General features: G+C 38.3%; 1 protein-coding gene across 8 annotated transcripts in view; it reads right to left on the bottom strand.

The window, feature by feature from the left end:
* Positions 1-809: 809 nt before the first annotated feature.
* The window catches only part of NUDT4 (nudix hydrolase 4), a 30,046-nt gene continuing 3,192 nt past the window's right edge, over positions 810-27,663 (bottom strand). The window contains exons 2-7 of one of the 8 annotated variants that reach the window (XR_012673814.1): positions 15,768-15,878; positions 7,897-7,941; positions 5,371-5,458; positions 3,203-3,462; positions 2,816-2,850; positions 810-1,892 (exon numbers count right to left, since the gene is read on the bottom strand). Coding sequence is in view for 4 of the 8 variants with exons in the window: in XM_075151157.1 (XP_075007258.1) it covers positions 3,260-3,462; positions 5,371-5,458; positions 7,897-7,941; positions 15,768-15,878; positions 24,158-24,208 (498 nt within the window). In the remaining 4 variants the exon portion in view is untranslated. Of the gene's footprint in view, positions 3,463-5,370; positions 5,459-7,896; positions 7,942-15,767; positions 15,879-16,856; positions 16,879-24,157; positions 24,398-27,663 lie in introns of those variants that run through there. The other 7 variants (XR_012673811.1, XR_012673813.1, XR_012673812.1 and 4 more) reach the window with 7 other exon arrangements.

Genomic DNA, 27,663 nt, shown 5'->3' with positions numbered 1-27,663 from the left:
CCCCACCCCCAACCCCTTCCCTTCAGTTTTCACTTCACAAACCATGTTGGTAAGTAAACCAAGTGTTTGCCTCTCAGGTTTTTTTCACAGCACATTGTTAACAGACCAATGCTAGGCTAAGTCAGGGGTGCAGTAAGCACCAAAATAAGATTTTTCACTTTAACAGCCTCTGTGCAATACCTCAGTAATTCTTATGGTGTTTAAAAGCACATCCATTTCACTTAATTCTGGCTCCACATGATTTTAAACTTTAAGGCTATTTCTATTTGATACCACCATAATCTAACTCATGATAATCTCAAAAACCTAACAGCCAGGAAAAGCAGCAGTACAAACTAGACGTTTTGAAAATTGCAAACCTGTTTTTTCCCTTTCTCCTCTGGAGAACCAGACCTGGATACATTGTACAGAATTTATGGCATGAGAAAAATCCCAAATCTGCTCTATATGAAATGGGTTTGGCCCATTTAAGTAGTGGCCCATCTAAATAGAGATGCATGTAAAAACAAAATGCTTCTACATTTAAATTGATATAGTAGAAAAAACTTTAGCCTTCCTATTCTGATTTTTACACAGACCCCTTCTGTTGAAGTTTAGTGTCAGATTTCATGAGGACCGAAGCCATACCGCTGCCTGTTTAGTACAGTTGTTCCCCATAGCATAATTGAAGTGTTTTCAATTTACCTTTACAATTCACAGAACATTTATCTTCAAAAGGGAGTAGAAGTCAAACTAAGCAATAGAGCTTCATTCTGAAGGTTGCATAGAGACTGAAGAGATTTATACAATGAATGGTGTTTTTTTAAAAAAAAAAAAAAAATCTGTCTGGCACTACTGAACAGCTCAAATGTGTGTGACCAAAAAATAATCAGAATATTTATAGGCAATCATCTCTGAGTTTGTTAACAACAGCAATACTGTACATTTTTACATTATTATCAAATACATAATTCAAGAGTTACAAAATAAGATCATGCATTACCACTAAATCTCATACAAGCTTGGATTGGTTTCATTCCAAGAAATCTGAAACGGAGACAGAAGCATATTTTTTTTTATGAATAAGAGCTCAAACTCTGGATTCTTGTTTTAGCTTTCACAGATTCTATAAAATCTTACAAGAAAGCTTGTACAAGTTTGCTCAATTTAAAGTGTTAAAATGACTACTGAACAAAAAAGTGAGCATCAAAGTGATCAAAAAAGGGAGCTAAACGATTCACGCTTTTAAAGGCAGCTTTAGAGCCAGAGGTACCCTTACAGTCTGATTTTAACAAAGATCAGACATTCTTCAACACGCTCAACTCCACCTTCTTCTGTTTCGCCTGGCGAAACAGTGCCTTCCTTTAGATGCACCTGAACAGAGTTGTGTGTTCTTTCCAGTTCGGGAAGTGACCTGGAACAGGAGATACAGGGGTGGAAAGCAGCATCCTACCCAACATTTCAGAAGTCTTCAGCTTTGTGGCTCATGCCTCTTGTCAGTAGTATTTACGCCTCTTCAAAGAGAGCAGCATTAAGAGATCAGATCATTTATCTCCCTACTCTCACTGCATTTACATATGGCACAAGATTGGTTTTCTAAGGAATAACTTGTGGCAACAACATTTTTTCCTAAAAAAGTGTAACAGCACAAAAAAGTTTAATTTATAGCAGCATTTTACACAATTTGTGTTAAAAAAGTAGAAGTTAACCATTTGTGTATTGAGTAACAAAAGGTTTAAATTACATTTATTTTCCATTTTACACTCACTATTTACTAGTTGGACTATTTACAAAGGTTTAAATGTTGTGTAAGAGAATGAGCTTTACCCAGAATAAACTTCACATGTGAGGTAATGGTCTACCTCAACCTCTGTTTTGGCTGGCTATAGAGGAGGTACAGTTGGGTGTAGATCCTAGAAAAAATTCAGAATTAGGATGTTCGTATGAATTAGATTGTGTTCTCGTAGAAGAAACCATACATACACACACACACACACAGAGAGAGAGTAATCCTATGGTGAACACATTAAGACCAACAGTGGATTTAGTTTTCATCTTTTTCGCTGAAAAAGAGGAAAAAATAATTAAGAACAGGGAAGCTGTCAGCTGTACCTCATTTATTCCAACTAAGTTTTTATTAAGAGGACAGCTTTTAATTCAAGAAGCTAAAGCAACTGATGTTAAAACAGTAAAACTGAAATATTTAAGAATTAACTTAAAATTGGGGCTTTCAGTACACCTTCTGAATAAGACAAAGGAATATTATTTCTCCACTAGTGTGTCAACCCACCTGTCTCCAAGGCCAGGAGGTACCACTACTAGCTCCTGCTGGGCAAGACACCTCACACATGCTTGCTAATAGACACCTCTGTAACTTAAGGGTGCCCCTTGGGTAAGTCTTACTTTCCTCTAAACATTTTCAAATTACAACAGACTGCAGGAACGCTACGCAAGATGCTTCTCATTGAAGATCAGAAGTTTTTGGAACCTGCAGTATAATTACACCATGAACAAAACATGTATCAAAATGCTAAAAGGAAAAAAATGGAGCAAGAGGGATCTACAATGCTTTTCATGTAAGTCTTCTGACAGTTCATCAGCTGACCAGGTGATAAAACAAAAGTATAGTGAATAGTTTTGGTAGTTGCAAGACAAAGTTATTGTTCTTGCTCTAGTTATACATTACATGAAGATTGCATAGGACAAGGCAACCTTTTGGATAAGTGAGGCAAGCAGTGCTTAGTGTTGGTATCCTTTGCTCTCGACAGGCTGAATGTGGTTTAGTGCTTTGTTGTCGTCACGCTTATGCATCTCTGCCTTCAACACACCCATTTACCCAAATACTGCCATCTTAAGATCTTAGCGCTTCATCTGTGGATACCAAGTAAAAGTTTAGTATAAGACTATTTGCTCAAGCTTTTTTCTAAGCAAGTACTCTTGTGGAACTACTGACTAAAACTGACAAGTCTTAAATAAGCTGAACACCACTGAGATGCATATTTTATTTTAGCAGATATGGAAATTTATATACTCAAGTTTCTTTTTTTTTCCTTTTTTTTTAAAAAATGGCCTATTAAGGCATCTTAAAAAAAATCCATATATGGCTTTGGTTTGCTGAAATACTATTTTACATTGTTAAAAAGGAAAAACATGTTCAAACAAATTTGACATTATGACACATTCACATATTTCACTTAGAATTGACAGTTACACAGATGCCTACGTGTGATCACAGATGTCTCCCCTTGTGATGACATGAATAAAAAGGTAATCCAAATGTTTATCTCACAGTAGAGGGCAACCCAGAAGTCTGTGCAGAAGTGACATATAAGGAGTTATTATCTGGAAGAGGGGGAACCACAGAGTTTCCATTAGTGGGTGAACAGCTCAGTTTCAGTTTTTCCAAGTACTCTGCATGAACAGGCTTGTGACACTGAAGGACCTTGATTGCATCTTCTACTTTAAACCATTCTCTTTTCCTTCCTGAATGAGTATAATCCACAAAGAAAAACAGAGTTATAAATTTGTAACAGCACCGTTTGTTGCTATCTGTTCATTCACTTATTCTCATTTCTTTTTACTTTAGTAAAGAGAAGAGATTCACTCGAGCTTACTGAAATGCATAATAAAGCCTTTCAGATAACTCTCTTGAAGCAAGTACTGGGCAGAAGCTCATATGACTGTTCATATGCTCCAAAAGCCACATCTAGTCCTTACAGAAAAGGATATTATTATTTAAATGACTTAATACTGCCTTCCTACACAGTCATGCTTATCAGAAAACTGAAGAATGAACATGCATGCATGAAGTTTCAGAAGAAGAATGGCTTGGTCTGATTTAGAAAGCAGTGTTCCATACTCAAAACATATCCATGTTCGGAGTTACTCAGGTTAGCTCTAAGTTTTAAAAAATAATATACCTTATACCAGAGATCTGTTTAGATAAGTTCTAAGACTTATCTTAGTAAGATAGTCCATCTTTCTTACACAAGTCCTTTAAAATTAGAGGCCTCTGAAAATACTTACACTCAAGGTCAAGGATAGTATTATTGAAACTGGGATCAATTCTGTTTTTCATTTCGTTTTACAGCATTACAGGCACTATACTTGAACATTATTAAGACATCTATAAACTGCTTGTTTAAGACCAAGGTATGTGGCCGCCCCAGGGCTGTTCATCCAGCTAGCACCCCGCTGCCAGCAGCACTCCCCAGAAGGAAGCCGGCCGCAGCCCCACGCTGGGTGCTCCCCTCTTGCCCCACAGCTTGGCACGAAGCAGGAACAGACCAGTGCTGTCCTCACAGGCCCTGGACGGTTCCAGGTACAAAAAAAACCCCCAAAACAATCCCACCCCTGCCAATATTGATCCTCTTAAGCAATCAGTGTCGCTATACAGGGAACCTGACATGCAATTACGAGGGTGCACTCCCCACAACTTGACACTATCGGAAACAAAACATTCTCTCTCCGCCTGAAAAATGGAGCACGGTGTTGAAGCTACCCTTACAGTTACTTGCCATTGGCTGACAGATCAATAGTGCTAAGTTTATGAATTTTAACACTCCCAAAGCTCCATCTCCTGAAAAGGGCAAACCATAAGCAATCAAAGTAGGATATAATTTTTTACATCAATTCTTAGTTAACTAAAATTTCAGCTGGACAAGTACACTGAATCAACTAAGCTTTGTGAGTTTGGGGTTTTTTGTTTGTTTGTTTGTTTTTTGTTTTTAAAAAACTTAAGGACAAAACTGATTAATGTTTACCTAATTAAATTCAAAGTGGGAGATCCATACAACATCACAAAGGATGTTAATCTAACTAAACTGCATGACAGTGGTATCTGGATGACATAAACGTATATATAGGAATAGATACCTCTTAAGGTCAGCAGTATCACTACTGAAAAATTAGGCTAAGGTGAAAGTAAATACTAGTGATTTTTTTTTTTGCCTCAGGAGAATTAGGGGAAAAAGAGCCTCTTCAAAACTTTCCAAAGATTTTTTTTTCCCCCCCCAAAGACACTTTCAAAAACACCCTGAAGTATCAGACAGCAAAACATTCTACTTGTTAAGGAAAAAATAATTCGTCAGTATAATATTTGGCCTTTAAAAAAAATCAAGAGCTGTATCAGCAACTAATAATGAAGTTTATTCCATCGTAATACTTAGAATACCCTAATTACTATAACACAAGAGTAACACAGTATATCGGAAGCAACCCTAGTTATATGTGTACAGAAGTGTGGAAGAACAGCATCACAATTTCCAGTAATTTCAGTTTGTAAAACAGAATTAGTATTCCCCCCAGAATTATATGAATTGCTTCAGGAAATGAAAGAAGTTTGCTTAATATATTTTAAGTATAGCATATGAGGACAGAGAATGAGTTTACCTATATTAACTGAATCCTCCCAGTCTTCCAGTATTTCCGTCACAGTAAGAACATAAACGTATGTCCTATGCTTCCGATCCTGGTTCTGCTTGAATATTAGAAGTAGATGTTTTAATTCTCAGCAAAAAAATAACTTACAGACTTACTACAACTATAAGATTAGAAATGACTTACCTCTGAAGGATACTTCCCAACAAAACCTGGCTTTTATTTTCACTAAATAAACATCTGTACTGAGTAGGCCCAAAAGAATAGGAAAACTGAAGTTTTCTTTGAAATAACAGCTATTCTATTTTAGTAGGCTAAAACCAAAAACCCCCCAAAAACCAAAACACCCACCCCCCCCCCAAAAAAAAAACCCAACCCAAGCAGATTTGAAGATTGTGAAGTTGGGACCAAACTATCTTCTTGGTCATCCAGTTTAATATTAGCAGTTGTCCGCTAGCACTGCCCATTACTTATCTTCTACCTATCTTGTAAGTTAGCACAGGAGAGTGCATTTGCTAAAACCATTTCCACAACTCATGCTCCTAGATGAAAGGTTATTAAAAAAACCTTTGCAAATGGAACCACTGCATCACATGGCCAGATCATCTATGCAATGTTGGCTATAAAGTTTCACTCCGTAAGTGAGGCAAATTAAATAGCCTATGTTTGCAACCATGACAAATGCAAAAATCATTACCATCTGTTCACTCGACAGGTTTGCCACGTTCGCAGCAGTAGCCACCTATTTAGAAGGCACATGCTTCTTGAACACGGCAAGTCCCATACAGAGACTGACAGAGGTAGTCTGCTCAGGGCAGGGTCGCTGTGCCGCAGCCAGTCCACGCGAGGTCTGCGTAGCCATTACTCCCTGCTAGCTCCGAAGCAGGCTAGCGGTGCGCTGTTAAAGGTGCTACTGCCCCTTGGAAAAGAACTCAGCTCCTAGAAAACTCAGGACCATCTACGATTACAACTATATTAAGAACCAAGAGATGTTATGCCCTAGCTCCACTTACAGATGGTTTTATCCTTGTGCCAATAACCATTCCTACTTAACTCTGTTTCACTACAAGCTTAATATAGTTTTAAACTATTGTGTATTATTAGGAACTAAAAATACTCCAAGACAGTTCTTTGTCCATATCACTATTAAATGGAGTAAATACATCTATAACATGTATCCTTTCTGGCTGTTGTTCTAGAATACAAGGACTCAGCAGCAATATAATTTCCATCTTCTCTTAGTTCCATCCCCAGGTCGCAATGTGTGGCCCCCTCAATGGTACTAACAACTGTTTGTGGGGCCATGTCGTGACACTGAAGTAAGGCCTTGATTTAAGTTAGAAGTAACCTAGAAAAGTGCCGCTCAACACAGATTTTTATCTCCTCTGGCCTAGATGGTGGTAGATGGCTTCAGAAGAACATACAGCTGAATTACCAAAGAATCATCATTCCTTGCAGCCCCTGTTTTAAGGCAACAAGATGATAGGTATCCTGTCTTTTTTTTGGTCTGAGCTGGGAAACGCAGAATACTTCTGTAGACTAACCAGCAGAGTTAAAACACAGACAAGTTTTTAATATGTAGAACCATCCAAGTGTACTCATAAACCCAAAACAAATCAGAAAAAGGGCGAGTGCTACTAATTACACACAGGAACTTCTCTAATTTTATCATGGTTTCCATACTTCACAATGGGAACACCTTTAGCGCTGTATCAACTAGTCATACATGACTAAGTAATATTTCACATAGGAAATCCCCGTCAGAAATACACTGCCTCTGAAAGTTGGTTTTATAATTAAACTGTGAAGATTCCTACCTAACTACTAGACTAAGGGACTTCCACTCTCACCCATCATACAGCGCAACATCGTAACGCTGGATGTATTATGATCTGAAGACCCACACCGACATTTCTACAATCTACCCCTGTCTAGAACCTGAGCAGAAGTGGGCAACGCCAACACTAAAAGAGAGTTATATCTAGCATGCATCCTTACACTGTAGTTCAGCGTCTGATGTTTACACTATGAAATACAAGTTTTGAACTACATAGTATTGCTAAAGGTTAGATTTAGCGTTATCCAAAGCCTTAGCTTTTTTAATGAATCAAAGCCATAATGAGACACTTCATATACAGACCTATCAAGTTAGGCGTGTGAAAGTTGACAAGTTACTTCAGCAAAATCTAATCAGAGAGGAAAAATCAAAATAGTGCCCCAAAAAAGGCATATATGATATTTCAGAAATCCTAGATCTATCAACGTTGGTTTCACTTTTTTTTTTAACTTCTAGATGTTTTCCAAGTACTAATTTAATCTTTCCAGGAAAGTTCCAAGTGCTTCGAAATCTTCATATTCAAATATTCACACATCATGTAACAACTAAAGGAAATCACCTGTCTAATGTAGCACTTTCAGTAGCATTGCAAAATTACAGGCAGGTAATACCTAAGAACTTAAGTCTGATGTTTATCAACTCTCACAAAAAAAAAACCCCCACCAAAACATTGTTTTTAAAAGGTAAAAGAAATAGCTCACCTCAAATATCCCAAGCAGTCTGCCTAGCTTTCCCTTTACTCCAGCCTACAAAACAAAGAGAAAGAAGTGTTAACATGTGCTTTTTAATTTCAAAAACTAAAATATCAGTACCAGCCCCCTACATCAGCATACTCCTTCTTATTAGGGTTATTTTAAGCAAGCGTTTTAACATAAGTTTTAATTAGACAGTGTTGCATTGCTTCTGGAGTTTCTAGTTTTAGAGTACTTAAGAGTATTAGAGCACAAAAGCTTGTCCTAATGAGTAGATCAAAGAATGCATAAATCTTTCAAGTTTTCTATCCGAAACACTGTTTTGCTTACCATGTTCTTTATGTACTGTATTTTATTAAAGAGATAAATGGCATCCAATACTGAAATAATCCAGGGAAATAGATAGGACAAGAGGTAACTTAAAGTAGTATAATAATCTAGAGGAGGAATCATTAAAACTCCATTGCTATTTTACACAAAAACTTAAGTCCAAGTCTTCAAAACAGAGTAACAAATCAAACTGTAGGTTACTGAGTGGATCTTGCAGCATAATGACTTCATGTATGCTAGTTTTCATATAAAAGTGTAGCTTTTGGCATGTAAGCTTAAAACCGAATTTATATCCCTACTTCTCCACAAACAGTTTTGAATTCTTTTTCTAGTTAGTAACATTACAAAGGGCTTTAAATTCAAAGTTTTACTCCAACTTTTTAAAACAACCCCTATGTGTATCAGCCTATGCTTAGTAATTTTTTACCAATACAGGTAAGGTGGTCATTATATTCTACTAAGACTCTAGGGTTTGTTTTTCCAAAAGTAATATATAATGCCTCTTCCAACACAAGTAGTTTATGATCATCCATTTATTCTAAACAAATCTCAGTCCATACGCCCGAGACATAAAAGCATATGTCATCTACTGGTAGACAAAGCCATATTTAGATTTTTTTTGTCTTGTTGTATAACCGATATTTAAAATAGGGTTTCTTAGCGCTAAGATGACATTTTCTAGCCTTCAGTCTTTGTTTCTAGCTTTAACCAAAGAAAGTTACTGATGTCTTATATAGTCTTTATATAAAGGACCATATGGATCTTAATTACATTTTAATGAGTAACTGGGCAGGCTTTAGCAGTAAGTCTAATCAAGATCTTACAAGTGAATGTTTTGTGTGTCTTTTTAAAGAAAGCAGATGGCTGGTGTTATTTATTAAGCAGTTTTGATGAAGGAAGTCTGATCGCACCCTGTGCAACTCAACAAGCATTTTGCTTATCTAGAGCAAGAGCTAGACCTAAAGCTAATGCAAAACTACATACAATATTCTTCTGGTTGTCTGCTGTGATGACAGAGATACCTGTTAGAGCTCATGAAGGTGAAATACATAACTGGACCTGCTGGATAAGTGATTAGGCAGCACATTAATTATGAAAGGGACAGACCCTTATTTTGGTCTGAAAGGGTCAGCTATGCCACAACAGGCACTAAAGACTGCTTGTGCTTTACATTAGGTAATGAAAATTAGACATTTATTAGTCTAATGCAACACATGCTGAAGAAATGTTTAAGTTTTATTGATCAGTCCTAATTTCAACATTACAGTATCTTTTAAAAAAAAGAGAAGCAGAACCTAAGAGGCCACAAACTTACGCTTCTGTCCCCAATTTTTGCCTTTTCCTCACGCAGCACTATCTAGGAATCACTATATCCTTTAAGATTTCTACTTTGTGGCAAACTGAACAACTAAAAAAAAGCAATTTCCCATCATCCTATTCCATCAAAAGTAACAACATGAATCTGAGATCAGACTTTAATACTTCAGGTGTCCAAATATGCAGTTTTAGCTGCACTAGTTCTGTAATTTCTTCATTTCTTCCCTAAAGTTGCAGGAAAGAACAAGACTGTTTAATATCCTTGAAGATATGGCTTAACAGAATGACAGAGAGCCCAGTACAGACTCTGCAGGTTTCTCAAACATTAAGAAAAGCTTTTCCAAGTGCCAAGGAACTGCTCTAAAGGGGACTATGCTCCGCCAGAGGGAGGAAAAAAAATTTCTCCCCCTCACCCCAAACCCAAACAACCGCCCCCCCCAAACCCCAACCAACACCCCCCCAAACCAAAAAACTTTCAAGATTTTATAACTCTCTAAGAAGTCCTAGCCAAAGCCTTATTTACATTACAAAGATTTCTTAAAGGCAGGTCTATGGCAACAGGACTGTTGAAGGACAAAGAAACTCACCATCAATAGATTCAGGAGAGCTTCTCTGAACTGCTAAGTGGGAGTCTGACAATTAACCGATGCAACACACAGCACAAACACCACGATCAGGTAAGTTTACCAATACTGAATGGCTTTCATAGACAATTTTTTTCCAACTTATTAGTACCCCACAGTCACAGAGAAACATTGATGATAAAGTCACATTAAGTGGCATTATTTAACAGCTTCTCTATTCTCCCTCCAAGCAAATCAGTGGTTTAAACAAATACTCTTAGCTGAGTAATTCTGAATGAAACAATTAGAAGCACTCCATTACATTAAGTGTAAAAACTCCCCCCAAGCTTATAAAGAAGCTTTTGTGCAACCAGATGTTGCTATGTAAATGTGATTACTGTCACTGATGTCTAGTTACTCTCTAGGCAAAGATATGTGCTTCTAAAATGTAGCATCATTCCTACAGACAGTAGCAGCTTTTGAAACCTCTATACCCAAAAGAATAAAAAGGTGGCAATTAGAGTCTCATGATTTTTCTCTGAAAGTAATATACTCAACTGAATCATCTTCATAGTTTAAAAAGTACCATCAACTTGACACTGATTTTTTTTAAGTGCTTTAGCGAACAAAAATATTTCCTCCAAGTTCTTATCTTAACGTAGTTCATTCAAGATGTGTCAAAATTAAGTGCTAGAGGACCAAGAAATGCTTCAGCTTTTTCCCCAGAAAGTCAAATAAAGTTCCCACTTTCCCAATCGTAAGCTTGTAATCCAATACACTAGTTAAGTTCTAGACTTTGAACCATTTTGTTGCTAATAGAAATATCTTTCTTCCTTTGGCCTTTATGTACCCGTGGCTGTGAAAATATGGTTCTTTAAGTAAACAGAATCCTATAGGCTACCATAAGCATGTAAGACAGTCTAAACTTTGGGAGAAAAGCCTGAAAAAACCCCAGCATTTCTTTTGACAGACAAGCAGTTGAATTAAGTGCTACACCCCTCCCGAATGATTCCCTAAGGAAGTCTACAAGTACTATGTAGATAAGGTCTCAAATCTGAATTTATTCAACCACAAGAGGGAAAACTGTCCACTTCATCCCATAATCTTTCTGGCCTAGAGGCCATTCACTGTGGGCAGCTCTAAATGTACTGCAGTCTCAGATGTGCAGTCAGACTTGCCTTTTGTTTCCTGTAGATGGAGCAAGAGTTATGCTGCAGTTTAATTTTTAGGCTAACAGTCTACCAGGGCAGAAAGTTGCTTAAAATCTGAAAGATTTAAGAGTTCTTTTTAACTGTGGGATCTGTTAGATAGTACTTTAATGGCTACGCTCCTGAAGGCACCGTGCAAGACTATTCTTGCCCTTTCTCGCATACTCTTATAAAACCTAATGGGTGTCACTGTACCTGCCACAATCTTTCACCTGAAAGGGTGTGTTTTTTTTTTTTCTTTTTAATTATCTGCCTAGTCCTAGTCTGTAACACCCAATCTTTTTTCAAATATTAGATGTTCACTGGAGCAGAGTACTCTATTTCCTGTGAGAAGTCTTAGATAATATTTCTGCCATTTTCACTGTTTCAACAGATTAGCCTTCAGGATCAGCCTCTTCTTCTCAGAAGTTATATTCACATAGGTCTGGGAGGAATTGTGTATTTTTTGGTAGGCATTTCAATATACTACTAAGTACAAACAAAGCAAGAGTCTCAGTTTTTGGTGAGATGGAGGAAGAAAAGGGAGTGGGAGGATGCTCCTTCTATTTAAGAGGCTGGACATCATCAGCTTGCCACCCTTATTATTTGTGTCATATTTCTATTTGAACACCGCATGTACAAACTACTCTTATTTCCATCTTTCACGCTACCCAATTAAAGACTAAGCTCCAAATTTATTAACAGAATAGCTCCTCATTTAGATGAGGTTTTTCTGGGATCGCTTTATACTGTAACTTCATTCTAGTATGCCACTTTCAGGTTTGTAAAAGCTTATTGTACCTAAGGAACTCGACAGGTTATCTTAATTACTGTAACCTGTGAAATGGCAGACAAATTTAAATGAAATTCATACTAAACATTTAGTAGAGGTAAAAACCCAAATCACTAACATGAACAGAACTTAAGGATAAAAAAAAAATCTGGAGTCATGCACATAGGCAGACTATGGAACAATTGCAGTGCATATAGATTTGACTACAAAGATCTTTGCTTGGGTTTTAAAACAAAGACTTTAAATACATTACCGATGGTGGGAAAGTGAGGGATATTTAGAGCCAGTGGGCTATTATACTGTGAGCTATTAGCCCTCTTACTATTAAGAAATGCCATTGTAACTCCCACTATCAATTTCTCCATTTTAATAAACTAATGGAAACGAATGCTTAGTTTGAACATGACCCAATACTGAAGAAACACAGTTCAAACCATGGCGTGCCTCCTTTGAAGTTTATTCATTCACAAAACTCTAACAGTTCACTTCACTGTACTGTAACCAGCTTGCCAGGTGACATTGACCTTAGTATAAAAATAGAAAGGACATCCATCTCTAGAAAGGTTAGTATGAATTTCCATGGCTCAAGTCGAAACCCTGTATACCGCTCTGGCTTTTCTTTAAAAATGGCACTTTGCAGTCTCATGGCAGCACACAAGATTCAGCCTGTAGCTTAAGAATATGTTACTTTAAGGCATGAGCTTTTAATGCTCATCAGCTACACAAGCTATCAAACCCCAGAAACTATGAAGCTGTAGAACAAGTGTCACCAAATGATTTTTGCTCATTGAAGCCTCTAGGCTTTGGAAAATTTTTATGCATTTGCAAGCACAGCTCAGAGCTGAACATGGCTGGCAGTTTGTGTCTTAGTCCAGAACATTATAGTCCAGAACATAGCCACTGTAGTAAAAGTGAATAAAAATTGGTTTAACTTCTGAGGAAAATGCCCCTGTGCTAGCACCACTCAAGAGCTTTGTATTTGCTGGGTTCTCTTCTTTACCTTTAGAAAACAGTTTCTCCCGTGGTGTATAAACACTGATGATGTTGGCATTTTTCGAGTCATTTACAACGTGCAGCTTTTCTATCATGAAGCATCTTACTGAAATTTTGATGACAACACATATTGTAAGCAGCTACAGAACAGCTTAACATACAATACACTGAAAGGTAATCAAAACATTTGCCTAAACTACATGTTTACATGTAGCTGGTTAAGATTCACTTTGTGAACAAAACACAATCAAAAGAGAGCTCTGTGTATGAGTGAAGGAAGCTGACCTCTGTCTTCAGGATTCAAAACAGCTTAGGGTTGCCAAGTACTGCAATTCTTGGCCAGAATCACCACGATGTATGGGAAAGTCTTTTGCTTTGCCCTGAGAAAGAAATGAGGGCAAGAACAAAACTAAGCTATGGAAGGACTGCTTCACATCATAATAGCAGGTACTCCTATTTTTCACTTTCCGATTTTCTCTTTTCTTTTTTTTTTTGCCTGCTGATGTGAAAGCTTATCCAATGGGAAACAGATCATTCAGAACTAGCGTTTTGGTATCTGTATGAACCAGAGAAGTTCAGAGTGTCTGGGCAGTATGCGCACTCTGATTGAGCTTTTACATTAACAGAGGAATTTGTACTAAGTTTATACTATATGATGTATCATCCAGTAATACTCTATGCCCATTCCTTAGCTATCCCAGCTTAACCTTCTCTAACACTCATGGCCCATGCACTGCACTACTGCAGAAATTTGCAAGCAGAGCTCCAGCAAAGCCAGGACTTGGAAGTGTTCCTCAGAATATTCTCAGGGCAGAACCATTGGTAGTAGAAAACTAGTTATCAGCCCCCAGGTCACAACTCTCACTGCTATACTACTTTGCTACAAAGTCAGCTTGAGAGCTTTGTGTATAGCACTGCATCCCCTGCAAGCTGAGAAGCTAGACCACTCAGGCAGCTTTCAATAGTTGGTCAAACCCCCACAGCAACTTTGATGACATACTAACTGCAGACTGGTACCTTCAAGACAATCCATTCTTCACCACCAGAGAAAAAACCCAAATATTTGACTACAGTTCAGTCAGCTCTAGTTTGACATGGAGATGAGATTTTACTATCCCTCATCTTGGACTGTGCCTTAGGTCAGATCCGCGATTAAAACTACCAGTGTTCACAAGAACACTGAGCCAGTGGTCCCGTGCTTTTTAATCCCACCCATCAACTCATGACAGTGGGAAGTGCCAGGACTTTCACCAGAGGTGCTACTACTGCTTAGAAGCCTAAATCTTTGCTAACTCACTCCCACAATTCTAAATCTTTGCTCCTTTCAAATGGACTGCCTTGTGGCTGCCTCCTTTACTTTTACAAATACACAAGCACTTATCTGATCACGTCTTGTGCAAGTCGAAAGTGGCTCCCCCAGCAAAACTGGACATAGAAAGTCTCGAATAACTTTGTATCAGTGAGGCTTATTTATGCTTGAACCTTGCTGCATGAAGGCTGGTAAGAGCACTGAATACTGAACTAGTCTGTCTCCCATGTAAGAGGGGAGGAGGGTCACTGAATCCCAGTTCACAGAACTCATTTTGACACCAAATAGCAGGCACCATTTGGTGCAAGTTGCATCTACATCAAGTTCCCAAGCCTCTACAACCCAGCAGAACCAGTCTTAAGGGTAAGCACGCTAAACCACTAGATAGCACAGCTAATAAAAAAATCATTATACACACTAATTAGCAACAATATTACTGTGTTTTGTGAATAGTAATAGTCAAACTGGGATGAGAAAACTGTTTAAGACTAGCAGAAATCCTGTAGTTCACTCACTTGCCAGGATGCATCCACTTTCTGCAAAACCTTACACTTTCTATTTAAGAAGTATGATATAAAGAATTAAGAGTTGATCTGTGGTCACTTACGCATTGCATAATTTCTAACTAAATCAAGTGACTAATTTTTCTTCAAGTTTTATTTGGCTTATAGTTCTGGCTGTTAGATATTCGAGTAACATTTTTAACAGTTTACCTAGGAAAAATAAATAGCAAGTTAAAAACCAGAATTTTGAATTTGAAATTTAAGAACCATACTACAGTGGGAAACTGCATTAATTGATCAAGACTTAAAGCTCTATTTTGCCTAGGGGTAGAGTCAGAGATAGAAAGGCAGACTATACTTATGGTGATTTCTTTATAGATAAACAGCCTTAAATGTACTTAACAAGGCCTTTTTATTGTTGAATTCTCAACTGCTCAGATACATCAGTTTAATCTATTTAGTTTGGAATCTCCTCAAAGGTCTGTTTTCTCTTTCTTATGTAGCTACACATTAATGGTTAGTTCACCTTCAGTCTGTTCTAGAAGAGCTGCGAGTCAAACACTTGCTGCACAAACAGAAATGCTATGCTACTATAATATGTCATTTGGCATAAAGTCACAGTTCCACTTCTACTAAGTGTTTATAAAGGCAGACAGAAATTTAGCTATGAAATGAAAGGGTGCTGGGAAGCAAGCTAATTAGCTCACCTCACCACACTATACCCCAATTCTAACACACAGAACTGCAGTTCTTTAAATTTCACAACCGTGAAAGTCTCAGTCAAATCCTGGATAAAGGAGGCAGAATTCCGCCTTTCTTCTTGATTCCCATCTGAAGATAGCAGCAGCAGAAAGAAGCTGGATTTTTTTGTTTTGTTTTTGTTACCTCTTCATACACCTCTCTGACGGCTGCTCCCCCTGGCTCTTCTTCTGGTTCCATTCCTCCACCTGGTACAATCCACTGATCTGGATATCGGCTACTGCTTACCAACAGCACCTATAAATAATGGCAAATAACTGTTAAATATAGTTCACAAGTCAGGAATCTTGGTACTATCTACTTTTTTAGCAATGCACTTACTCACCTAGCCAGATGGATTATAGACTTTAGAAATGAAACATAATAGGCAACCAGGAGTTGTAAGTAGTAAAAAAAAAGTGAAATTATTAACATCCAGTCTTTTTAATAAAACTAAGTCAAGACGATGTCATTGTAATCTCCTTGGCACAGACACTTTCATCAGATGCTTAGATACAAAAAAAAATTACACAATACAATATGCACAGGCATGAATATGTACAACAAAAATCTAATGACAATATTCTCCAATACTGAGTAAGACTTAGGGTCATATAGATGGTAAAGCGTGAAAATTAAGACATTTTCATCACACAGAAATTAAACTACTTCTTTTGGAATGGCATCTTCTGGCTAAAAAAACAGACTTCTGAAAATATTTCTAATTTTTAGTCTTAGACAAGCTTCTTTTCAGTTATTGAAGTGTTATGTTAGCAAGGCATGCTTACAATATTGCGTAACTAAATTATAAGGAGAGTACTTCATTGGCCCTTGTCTGATTTGGTTTCTTCGAACATTTCTGTAAGTGGAAAAACTACAACACATTGAATTTTAAATTATTTCTAAATTTAGTAACTTTTTTTTCCAAGACACTTTAATTTCACTTAATTTGCCTCTGTAACCTCATCATATCATTGATATATACCAATTTAAAACCCACTGTCTCTAGGACCTGTCCTTCATACTATTCAGAGCTGAGAAGATTTTAGCCACCTGTCCAACAAACTAGGATGCCCCATATTTGGAGTAACTTGCGTAGAAGTTGATGAAAATAGACCTTGATTCAGGACCACATGGAAATAAACAGTTTAACTTGTATTTGAGACATGTCCTGATTAGTAAGACATACTCAATCATCTGTGTAGTAACACGCTTCATATTCTAGGCAATACTTACGTAAGGCCTACCCTGAAGTCCAAGGGCAACTGTGGGGAGCAAAGGGACAGGGTCAGTGCTCCAATCTTTAAAAGCAGTTAAGAGACTAGCAACAGGAACCTCAGTCTAAAGGTTAAAGTATTGACCGGTGCCAGATGACTGAAATGACAGTCCAGTCCTCATCTCCTGTTGGATTAAGTAGGAAAACGATTCCCTGATGAGGGCAACAGGGAAATGCTTATCACTTACACTACGTCCCTTTGGGACTCGTGGAAATACAGTGAAGGTTCACCTACAGGAACCGGGAAGTGTAATTAAGATGATTGCATACCCTTGTGAATGCAACAATGCACGTGCATACTGAGGTGCACCTAGAAGAGCCTCATCTGACAGATACTTTCTTGTTGTAATGTTTATTTGATTTGCAGTCAAGATTTGTCCTACTTTGAAGGATTCTCCACTGTACTAATTTCCCCCAAATTCTTCCTGGGCTAAACAAGGAACAAAGCAGAGACCTCATTTCGTACAGAATCATTCTTAGCATCTGATCTAAATGTTCACATTTTCAGTCAACTCAAACATTTCATTCAGCTATCTAAAAACCTAGAAATAGTCAGCAAAGGCAACAAGGTTAGACACAAATGCGTCTCAACTTGATCTTTACAACCAAAGGTTTTAGTTTTCTAGGATCCTTTGATATTAACAGAAGATTCTCAGAGGCTACACAGCTCTACTAAATGTAGTTTTAGAAAAAGTTTTTGAACACGTAGGTGGAGCATCTATATCGCCACAAAGAACCACCATGTCGGCATTGCTTAAAGAGCAGTTGTAAAAACCAAGTTACGATTCACTTGTGGGATCCCAGATACAAGCATCACACATTATTTTCTGCTGATGAAACATCACTGCAGTCATGTGGAAGTTAGGAACAATGATGAAGAAAAGGATGATTATGTCACATTAAATCATTCCCAGCATGGTAAAATGGTTTTAATCAGCATTCATTGTTTAGTTAAGGCTAAACATAAAATTTTTAATTACTACTAAGGGATAAATCAGGTTGCTGGTTCTGGCAGTGTAGCATAAAGTCAGGAATTTTTTATGACTTTATATACAGTAGTTGGCTACTGCTAACCTGATCAATGGTCTATTGAGCTGGTTTTATATATTTATTAGCTTTAAATTACCCTTTTAAAAAGCAGAACCAAATATATCTAGCAAGTAATCAACATTAAAATACATCAACTCTGGTAGACAGGCTTTACAGCTATACATACAATAAACTCCCTAGCATTACAGCCTGGGAGTTAATTTTGGCAACTATCCAAGTCTCCACTAACCCTGGAACTGAAGCATTTTCTCAAGCGTCTTTCCCTCTATGCTTTATTCTCCTGTGATCCCACTGCTTTTACAGTCTGAATCCAAGGGACCACATTAAGGTATATCATCCCTGAGACCTTCAGATGCACAATTTTTTTCCACCCAGTAACATGAACATTTGAAGCCACTAGGGCATGAGGCATCCGCCCTGGGGTATGCTAGCAAAAATGCACTCAGTGACAATCAATTTCTCCGAAAGCCGAGAGCTGATAGCTAGCAATTACAAGATTGTGTGGCAAGGCTGAAAAGCACTCCACAGATTCTTTCAGTTACAGTAGCAAGCAATCTTGCACTCACTTGCACATTTTTGGTTTTGGTGTGTTGTTTTTTATGCCATGTAGTGGATGTAGTTTTCAGGTGTTTCTATCTGCAAGTGGCCAGAAGACACATCCCACAGTACCTGAATGACTAGGCTGTAGATACAAAGATCACTTAAAAATGAAGACACCAAAAAGCTGCAGTTGGTCGACAATGCACTCACATGCCAAAAGAGGTGCAAAATCAGCAGCAAAAAGCCAGCAATTCCCTTAAGATAAGATAAGCAAACCAGGAGAATAGAGATCTAGGTTGCCTGGACATCCAGTCTTTTCTGAGGAGGTTCATGTTCATGCAGATTACAGTAAAAACAGTAGACTGCAGGATCTCACACACCTGCATTTTTTCTGGCCTATACACACCAAATTTTACATCATACTCTCATTAGGCTTAGAAGAAAACAACGGAAGTACTTCCTATGCAGAGAAATCTGTATCCCATACCTCTGAATGCAGAGAAAGGAATGAGATTTCCTGTGTTGTATTACTTGCTAGTGATCACTGCCTTTCCCGTGTCTCTGAAAAAGCCTTACTGTTGATGACTCTTGTTCAAAATATTTCCAACATACAGAGTAATGGCATCAAATCTACTTGCCTACTTATACTGTTAAGTTTATCTTACGCTGAAGACTAAGGTAAAGCTGCTATTTTCCATAATACTGCCAAGTGAGGAAGTAAAGCTGCAAAATTCAGCTAAGAGGAGAAAAAGAAAAAATTCTTCCACTGTCTTACTAGCCAAGTTTTTACCTTGTTTTCAAGTCCAGGAATAGCAATGACCTTTGAGTGCAGTGAGGAAGAGAAACTGCTAGCCAGCCTACTTGTAATAAGCACCTATTGATATGCTTGACCAAGATATGGTTAACCAAAAACCCAAAGGTAATTACAGAGCATGTGGCATCATGGGACTTGCTCACTATAAATGCTAAGCCTGCAGACAAACAACTGAAAATTTCTAGAGAAAGATGCCAAAGTTTTGGCCTGTTTAGTATTCTTAAGTCAAAAGAAACTTGTGGAACAGTTAGCAGCCATATGTTCCAGAAGACTAAAATGGCAACAGCTCAGAGTAATACAAATTACAACCAAAAGCTATTCCTCTTTATTCCTTTTTTTTTTATATCAAGCACTCAAAGTAGAAAATGACTTAAGGTTATACAAAGTATCATTGCTTTCTATCTTCCTTAAATGTAGGGCATTATAGCTTACAAAAATAATTGTATTAAAAATCAGCTTACATTAAAAAAATAAAGCAAGGTGTGCTGGTTTTGGCTGGGATACAGTTAATTTTCTTCATAGTAGCTAGTATAGGACTACGTTTTGGATTTGTGCTGAAAACAGCATTGATAATACAGAGATGTTTTCGTTACTGCTGAGCAGTGCTTACACAGGGTCAAGGCCTTTTCTGCCTCTCACACCACCCCACCAGTGAGGAGGCTGAGGGTGCACAAGAAGTTAGCAGGGGACACGGCTGGAACAGCTGACCCCAACTGACCAAAGGGATATTCCATACCATATGACGACATGCTCAGCATATAAAGCTGGGGAAGAAGAAGGAAGGGGGGACGTTCGGAGTGATGGCGTTTGTCTTCCCAAGTAACCGTTACGCGTGATGGAGCCCCGCTTTCCTGGAGATGGCTGAACACCTGCCTGCCAATGGCAAGTAGTGAATGAATTCCTTGTTCTGCTTTGCTTGTGCTTTTGCTTTACCTATTAAACTGTCTTTATCTCAACCCACGAGTTTTCTGACTTTTACCCTTCCGATTCTCTCCCCATCCCACCAGGCGGGAGTGAGCGAGCGGCTGGGTGGTGCTTAGTTGCCGGCTGGGGTTAAACCAAGACACAAGATTAAGGTTGAAACTTGCTAGACAGAACAAACCTCCACAGCTAGATTCTTTTGACTTCAGAGCAGACTCATCCACAACTTTAAGTAATGAAGCAATAGCAGCAGAAGCTACTATAAACCAACTGCAAGATGGGAATTTTTCCATAGTGGATGTGTTATTTGCAAGGAAAAACAAACTTACAGTTGAAAAGGTACCATTCCAGTTCCACAGAAGTTATTTATTTGTCACTAGACGTCTTTGTAAGCTCTCTCCTCTCAGCCTAATCACATCTGTTCCTCTCTTCCCCACTGCACACCCCATTTTCTCCCCTCTCATCACTCCCACTAATCCATTAGCTATGTCCAACTTGCCGTTTGAATTACCTGATGGAGATAGCTAAGTTTGCCTTGTTTTATAGTAAAACTGGTAGTTAAAAGGAACAACTTTCAAGAGGAGGGGAATCAACCCCTCATCCCCAGAAGACCACTGAGCACGTGTGGTCAGAACACCACATTGCTCAGGTGTCTGACTAAACACTGCGCAAAGAAAGAAAGGAGAAGGCAGGTCCATGGAAGACAAAGGATTTACCTCCCAAGCTCTACGAAGGTGAGTACATACGAACCATTTCAGAAGCTTTAAACTGGTCAGAGTATAGGGAAGATTGTAAAGGCAACAAGAGGTACCTCTCAGGTACAAAACAAAGTGTCAAAATGCTGTTAGAGAGAACAGATGTACTGCATGTTCTCACAGGCATCAGAAACATTAAGAGGAAAAAAAAAATCCACCCCTATTCTGAGAAAAAAAACAGGACCCACTTTGATGGAGGTTAATATAATCTAACATAGCACACTCAATATGGAAACTTCAGCCTACATGCTTGGTCTGCCAAAGCTACAAGCACCTGAAAGAGTCACAAAGATGGTTTAATCCAAATACAACCAAAAGAGTCAGTCAAGCCCTATGATTTGTTTAAAAATGGCCATAAGCAGATGCTCAGGGAAGAATACAAGCAAGAAATATTTTATTATTCCCTAACACTTCCAACCTCCAATTGTTTTCAGCTCAGGAGCTTCCTTATAAGTACTAGGAAACTACTTTGAATGCTACAACACAGAAACATTATTGAGGAGCAAGGAAAAGCACCTCTTCCAAACCCTGGATCATATTTGCAGGATTCACTGTATGAATTTTTAGGCAAAAGCACACATCTCAAATCAGAGAGCACATGTCAACTTGCTACTGTAGTTAGAGATTTCCTTTATCTAACACTTTTTGCTATGTTAGAAATTACTGCCTCATTTCAGTAGTTCTGAAACAGTTTCCCAGTTCCCCTGTAGGTTACCGTGGTATCCCTGTCCTAGAATGCCATTGCCTTTTTGGACTCCAGAAAGCTGAAAAATGCAATAGAGCTTTACAGCTTGCCATAGCAATGCCACACAAGCAGCATTTAGTAAGGAACATACTTTTGCCTTCCTGAAAATATTCTCAGTAGAGTGATTGCTTATAATCCTCATTCTTTACTGCAATCATTTTCAAAATGACTTTTTTTAACCTGGAGATGTAATGTGCACAAAGTTATTGTAGAGTAGTAAAAAACTTTGGGATCAGACTTGACAGCATTTTAAAGCGAATTAAAGTCAAGGCTGCAACATCTTTACTTTCTCCCTTACACTGGCACGGTGAGTTCAGGAAGCTGGTCTGGCTGAACACTAGCTCGGACCATTAAAGCTTAGTTTTCAGCCTGCACACACTCAACGCTGATCAGTACACAGCCGTACAAGGGTCAGCACCACACAAACGGGGCAGAAAGGCATGACTGCAGCTACCCAATTTCAGATCAGCCTAAGCCAATTCAAGATCCTCTCGCAAAGTACTTTACAGACAATAGACTGAAAAGCAGTCCCCAGCTATGACAGAGGTTAAAAAGATTTAGTGTCAATGAACAGGAACTGGCAGAGCAATGGCATAACAACTAGGAGTACATTAATCCTTACGCTCGTTAACTTGAGCACAGCATCTTGAAAGCAACCCAGAAAACTGGGTTCTGTCTATACAATATATTAAATAAAGTCTGAAATATTCTCCCAACTTTAAGTAAAGATCACTTTTCAAAGCAGCAGCATGATGCTTGGACATCAATCAGTGCAACTTTACCAGCACTCTGAAGAAGAATGATAAAGAAATATATGCATATATTTTTATAATACTTCAAAATCAGATCTGCAAATGATTTTTCCTTTGAGATCTTCTGATTTTAAGGCTATATGGCAATAGGGAGAAAAACATCAGCCTTTTTCAGAAGAAGTTTTGCTTTAACTTGCAATTAAAATTCTATTATTCTATAAATTTTATTTCACATGTAATTAATGCATTTGGCTAACATGTTATTATAGATTCAGAATCTGAATACCTTCCTCTGGCTATTTAAAGTACTTTGTCTTGTTCTTTGACTAAAGTGTTCGTATCAGGAACAGACAGCACTATACTACTATGGTACGTCAGTCAGAACACATTTCCTCACGTCATCAAGCACTCAAGTCACCTGTAATGTTAGATCTCCCCCTAAGCTTTGGCATGCTTCAGAGAATCAGATGTGCCAGGCCTCACAGTGCGATGAAGGGTGCAGATCTTGCACCCAGCCATATGGCAAAAGGAGATTCCTGGCTGCAAAAAACCCCTGCAAACAAACAAGAAACCCCCCACAAGTGTCTATAGAAGAAGTTTTACTTCTCACGCTGGGTCAGTTCCCTGATCCACTTTACAGTATGTCCTTCTTCCCTTATGCCTGGCAATACAAACCAAGGGAGAAAACAGGTAAGGTAGCAGGGGAAGAGCTAAAACTCCTATTGCTGCCCGTTTCTTTGTAACTTGAAACCACAGCCTAATCTGGCACAGGAGAACTGAGCTTTACCCGTTACTCAGCAACATAATCTGTTTGACTAAGGGATCAGCTTCCAAGCACTTGTCAGAAACAAGAGCTCCAAGTCCTCTGAGAACCATTCAACTGCAGGTAAAGATATGACAAGGTTACTTCTTGACAAGTACCAGTTACTTTTTAGCCTTTTTTGTCTTTGAGATACTTGGAGAAAACCATACATCTTTGAAGACAAAATCTGTTTTAAAATATTTACGTTTGCAGGACTGGTTCCACTGAAGTGCTTAAGCACTAAGTTAGATTGTAGTGTTTCATAAAACCAGTGGCTGGCCAAAGCCAAACACATCCTTCTCCAGGTTGGAATAACTGGAGAAAGCCACCTAATTAAAATAAGCTTTTTAAGTGTTCTACAAACAAGACTGGAAAAAAATACACATTAACTTGCGGTTGCATATCTACAAAAGATGTTTAAGAAAACACGGCCACAAATCGTAGCTAGAGATATATATGCATATATGTGTGTGCATATATGCATATGTATCTCTAGCTAGGATTTGTATGTATTTCTGAAGAAGCCTGCCACTCTGCTATTTCATAGGAAGTTCGCTGGTAACTTGAAAGTTTTGAGTACCACTGAGTTAACTCGGGCATTTCAATCAGAAATTTAACCACCCGTTTAAATCCTCAAAGTAAACTTAGGATGGGGCAAGTAAGCTATAAAGGATGTTTTCTCAAGTATCTAAACATTTACAAATATTACTAGTTCAAAAAGACAGCATCTTCCAAACCGGGCAAACCACAAAACATGTTTTGCTGCAGGACACCTTAGCCTGATGTTAGACAGGTACAGCCGTGTTTCCTTCTCCCCCTCAGCCCATTTCGAGCGACTACCCACCCCATTAAACACATTTGTACGGCATAGACAAGTCATACCATAAGTACTGGAAAAAAATAATGGAGGTTTTGCAATAAAAAACAGCTCATGGTTGACTGATTTCAGTATCTGAAGAGGCATGAGTGAAGACTGAAGCTTCCTGCTGTGGTGGACAGCTGAATTCCTACAGCTTCTCCCAGCTTGCAGGCTTCCACTGCTGGCAAGCACTCGCGGTTTGTCAAAAAAGATCCCAACGTGAAGGTAAGGTGCATATGCAATGCTTGCAGAAAGCTGTTTTTCTGTGGAAGTAGGGATAACAAGGCACTTGTGTTTTGTAAGTTGGTTACCTGATATAAATCCTACCACAGCAACCTAACATTCAATTATTTTTATTTAACATTAACACAAGCTTAAACCACTGCAGAACTCCATATGAGCATGCAGGGATACACCATAAGCAGACGCTGTCTCTCTAGACCCATCATAAAGAGCCCTTTTGGAAGCTATTTATAGGTCTTGATTTTTTGAGCTATACTCCTTCCTATACCACACAGATGATGTCCAAATATCAAAAAAACGCTAAGGAAAAACTAAGGCAGCAATCATTCTATGTTAATTATTCCTCCTGTATGTTAGCAGGGCAGGGATATGAGACAGAACAAGTAAAAACGACGGTGTGCCTGAAGTGCACATTGAAACGTGTATTCTCTGGTATTTTAAAATATGCCTATATTCTATTAGGTAATCATAGAGCAAACTAGGTAACCTGTATCAGTCCATCCATTGCTTTGGAGAACATGCCAGCCTTAAATTTGGTGCCATGGTCATACTCCAAGTTATATCTTAAAGCACACATTATGTGTGTGTTTACACCTGAGAGTTTCCACTGAAGGATAAAGAAACCAAATGACAAATTCTGCATCAAGTATGGAAGATCTTTCATCACTGTACAAGTTTATTTACAACAATTCCTAGAACACCCCATTTTACCAGGGTAGCCAGGTGACACTTCTGGGCTTTTACATATCAGGTTAGATTACAACAGGTCTTTCTGGTTTTCAGATGATTTAGACCAATGCAAAGAAAAGTAACATTTTACTTTTTCCTTTATTATCCTTTAATAAAATCATTGCTAATATGAAGCAACAGCTGTAAGAAAGTGAAGAACACTACTATCTTTTAAAATAATAAAACAGTGACAACCAGAACAAGGTAGATTAAAGAAGGGTTTCTTAAATCTTTACATTCTACAGCCCCAGAAATAAAATTCTCTAAATCAGACCAAAAAGGAGATACAATATCATTTTTAACTCAAAACTAAGAGGCAATAATTGACATGTAAGTGTATGCCCTGCTATGGGGGGGGGGGGAAGAATCTATGTTTCCTATAAGTGTGTGACAATACAGTTATCCTCACTACTGCCTCAATAGTAACAGGAAACCCTTCCCATCTATTTTCATCTCTTGTACAAGGCTGAACAACAAAAATGGCAAAATTAAAAACTGAAAAGCTTGCAAGACTTTTTTTGCATATGAAACTATTTTTTAGATCTGCCACTAGCAACTGCTGGCTGAACACTAAAGTAGGGCTTTCAATACTATATTCAATTACATAAAGCAGCATTACAGATGCCAAAATAATTAGAATGCACTCAAGTTTTATATTCAAAGTATTTAAAAATAACTGCTCATTTATTTGTATAATATGGAAGAAAAATTAAATTAGCTTTTAAAATTGCTTTAGTTATCCAAATGACTAGAAAAATATGTTTATTACTATTTGCTCTTGCTGCTTTAAAGTCCTGCCTCGTTCTCTGCTTTGAGAAGCAAGAATTTCCTTGCTTACCTCCGCCCAGACCCTGAGACAGCAGCATTTTATGTAAAACCAGTGTTTGCAGAGTACTGAATGCATAAGCAATTCCAATCCGTGGAAGCAGTCGGTCCTCACAGTACTGAGAGAGGTTCTCCTGCAGGCTTATCCTAAAGCTGCCATCCACATCTCCTAGTTGCTCGAGAGACTTGCATTTCCTCATACACAAATCCACCACCCCATCCCAGTCTGCTGAATACCATCAGCTTTTTGCACACACCTAACAGCTTCTTGCCTGTTCAAAGCAAAAAGCCTGCAGCCCCCAAGCATTTTATGCCCACATAGCTTTGTTTCATTTTTCCTGGGATTTCTCCTGCTTCATTTCCAGCAATTTTTTTCGTTCAAAGGGCAGACAGTGCCTGCAATTACCGCTTCATTTCCATTAAGAACGACAGTAGGAGCCAGCACTTGAGCTCATATCCAGCCATCTTGCTCTCTCTTCAGTCCAAATGACAGTACTGAGAGACCAAAACATGCAACACTTTAATGACAGTAGTCTAAGCGATCTTCTAAAACATTTGGAAAAAAATCCAAAGCTACTGGCCACATTCCTTGGCTATTTGTGCTTCCTGCAGGATTCTTTTTTTTTTTAGATCATACAGCGTGAAAGCTACAAAATCTAAACCAAAACGGGCTATATAGCAGTAAATTGGCAAAAGTCACTTAAAGATGAAGAAAGAAACAGGAAGGGAGGATTTTTGCAGTGGTGCATCTGGACAACCATCAGTCATCTCACAAGTACATGCTTTCAGCTGCAATACCAGCTCTCAACACAAAGAAGCAGCTTTTGACAGGTTGCAAGACTGCAGGCAAGCCCAGTTTCCAGCCTGTAACACCCAAGAGAACTGACTCAACAATTTTACGTCTGGCAGCAAAGACTGTTGGTAAATCTAATTGGACAGGGCGCTATAGCTGGAGAGTTGGGAGTTCAGCGGCTGTATTTCAAACTGTTTGCAGGGACCACCAGACTGAATTTTGCCTCAGTGGTATTCTAGAGCCCACCTATGTTTCAAATTAAGAAATTAAGTAGTGAACAGAAAATGAATGGAAATACAATATGGTTTTACCAAAACCATCCTTTGTTACCACAGTCTTTTTCAATTGACATGTTGCTTCACTGTCCGTAAAACTCAGCTGTAACATGGGCTTCAACAAGGCTACAAAGGTAGCATAAGAACTGCAATACAGATAGGAAACAGACCAAGAAGCCATAACATGCAGACTTTGCTAGAAGATGATTAACAATAGAGATATTAAATGTTTTAGTGACTGGCCTGATTTTCATTGGTGATGATCACAAAAAGCCGTTACTGAAGTTTGTAAATCTCCAAATTGAGAGCCGGTGTCCGTAACTCATGAGATCAACAGGGGATCTCATGCTGAAGTTGCAGAAGAAGGATCACATTTGGTGAAGAACAACATGTTGTGAATCTAATGTGCAGGACACTCAGAATTTCTGGTACAAGTTGAGAGTTCACGAGGTGGGAACAAGTTAGAGACTTAGATACCACCACTAATCACAAGATGACTACACAATAGCTTTACCATCATGATAAAGATGGGTCCTATCACAATGTTTTTTTCCAGTATGGCTAGAGAAGTATTAGTAACCTTTTACACAACTACAACTGTCACCCACATTCAAAAAATACACCTGTCAAACTGAAGGAGATGAAAGAGCTACCATGATGATCA

Source organism: Calonectris borealis, chromosome 1 (genome assembly GCF_964195595.1).
Source record: "Calonectris borealis chromosome 1, bCalBor7.hap1.2, whole genome shotgun sequence".
NCBI lineage: Eukaryota > Metazoa > Chordata > Aves > Procellariiformes > Procellariidae > Calonectris > Calonectris borealis.
Note: the sequence above shows the minus strand (reverse complement) of the source record. Positions and strands in the feature narration are given on the sequence as shown.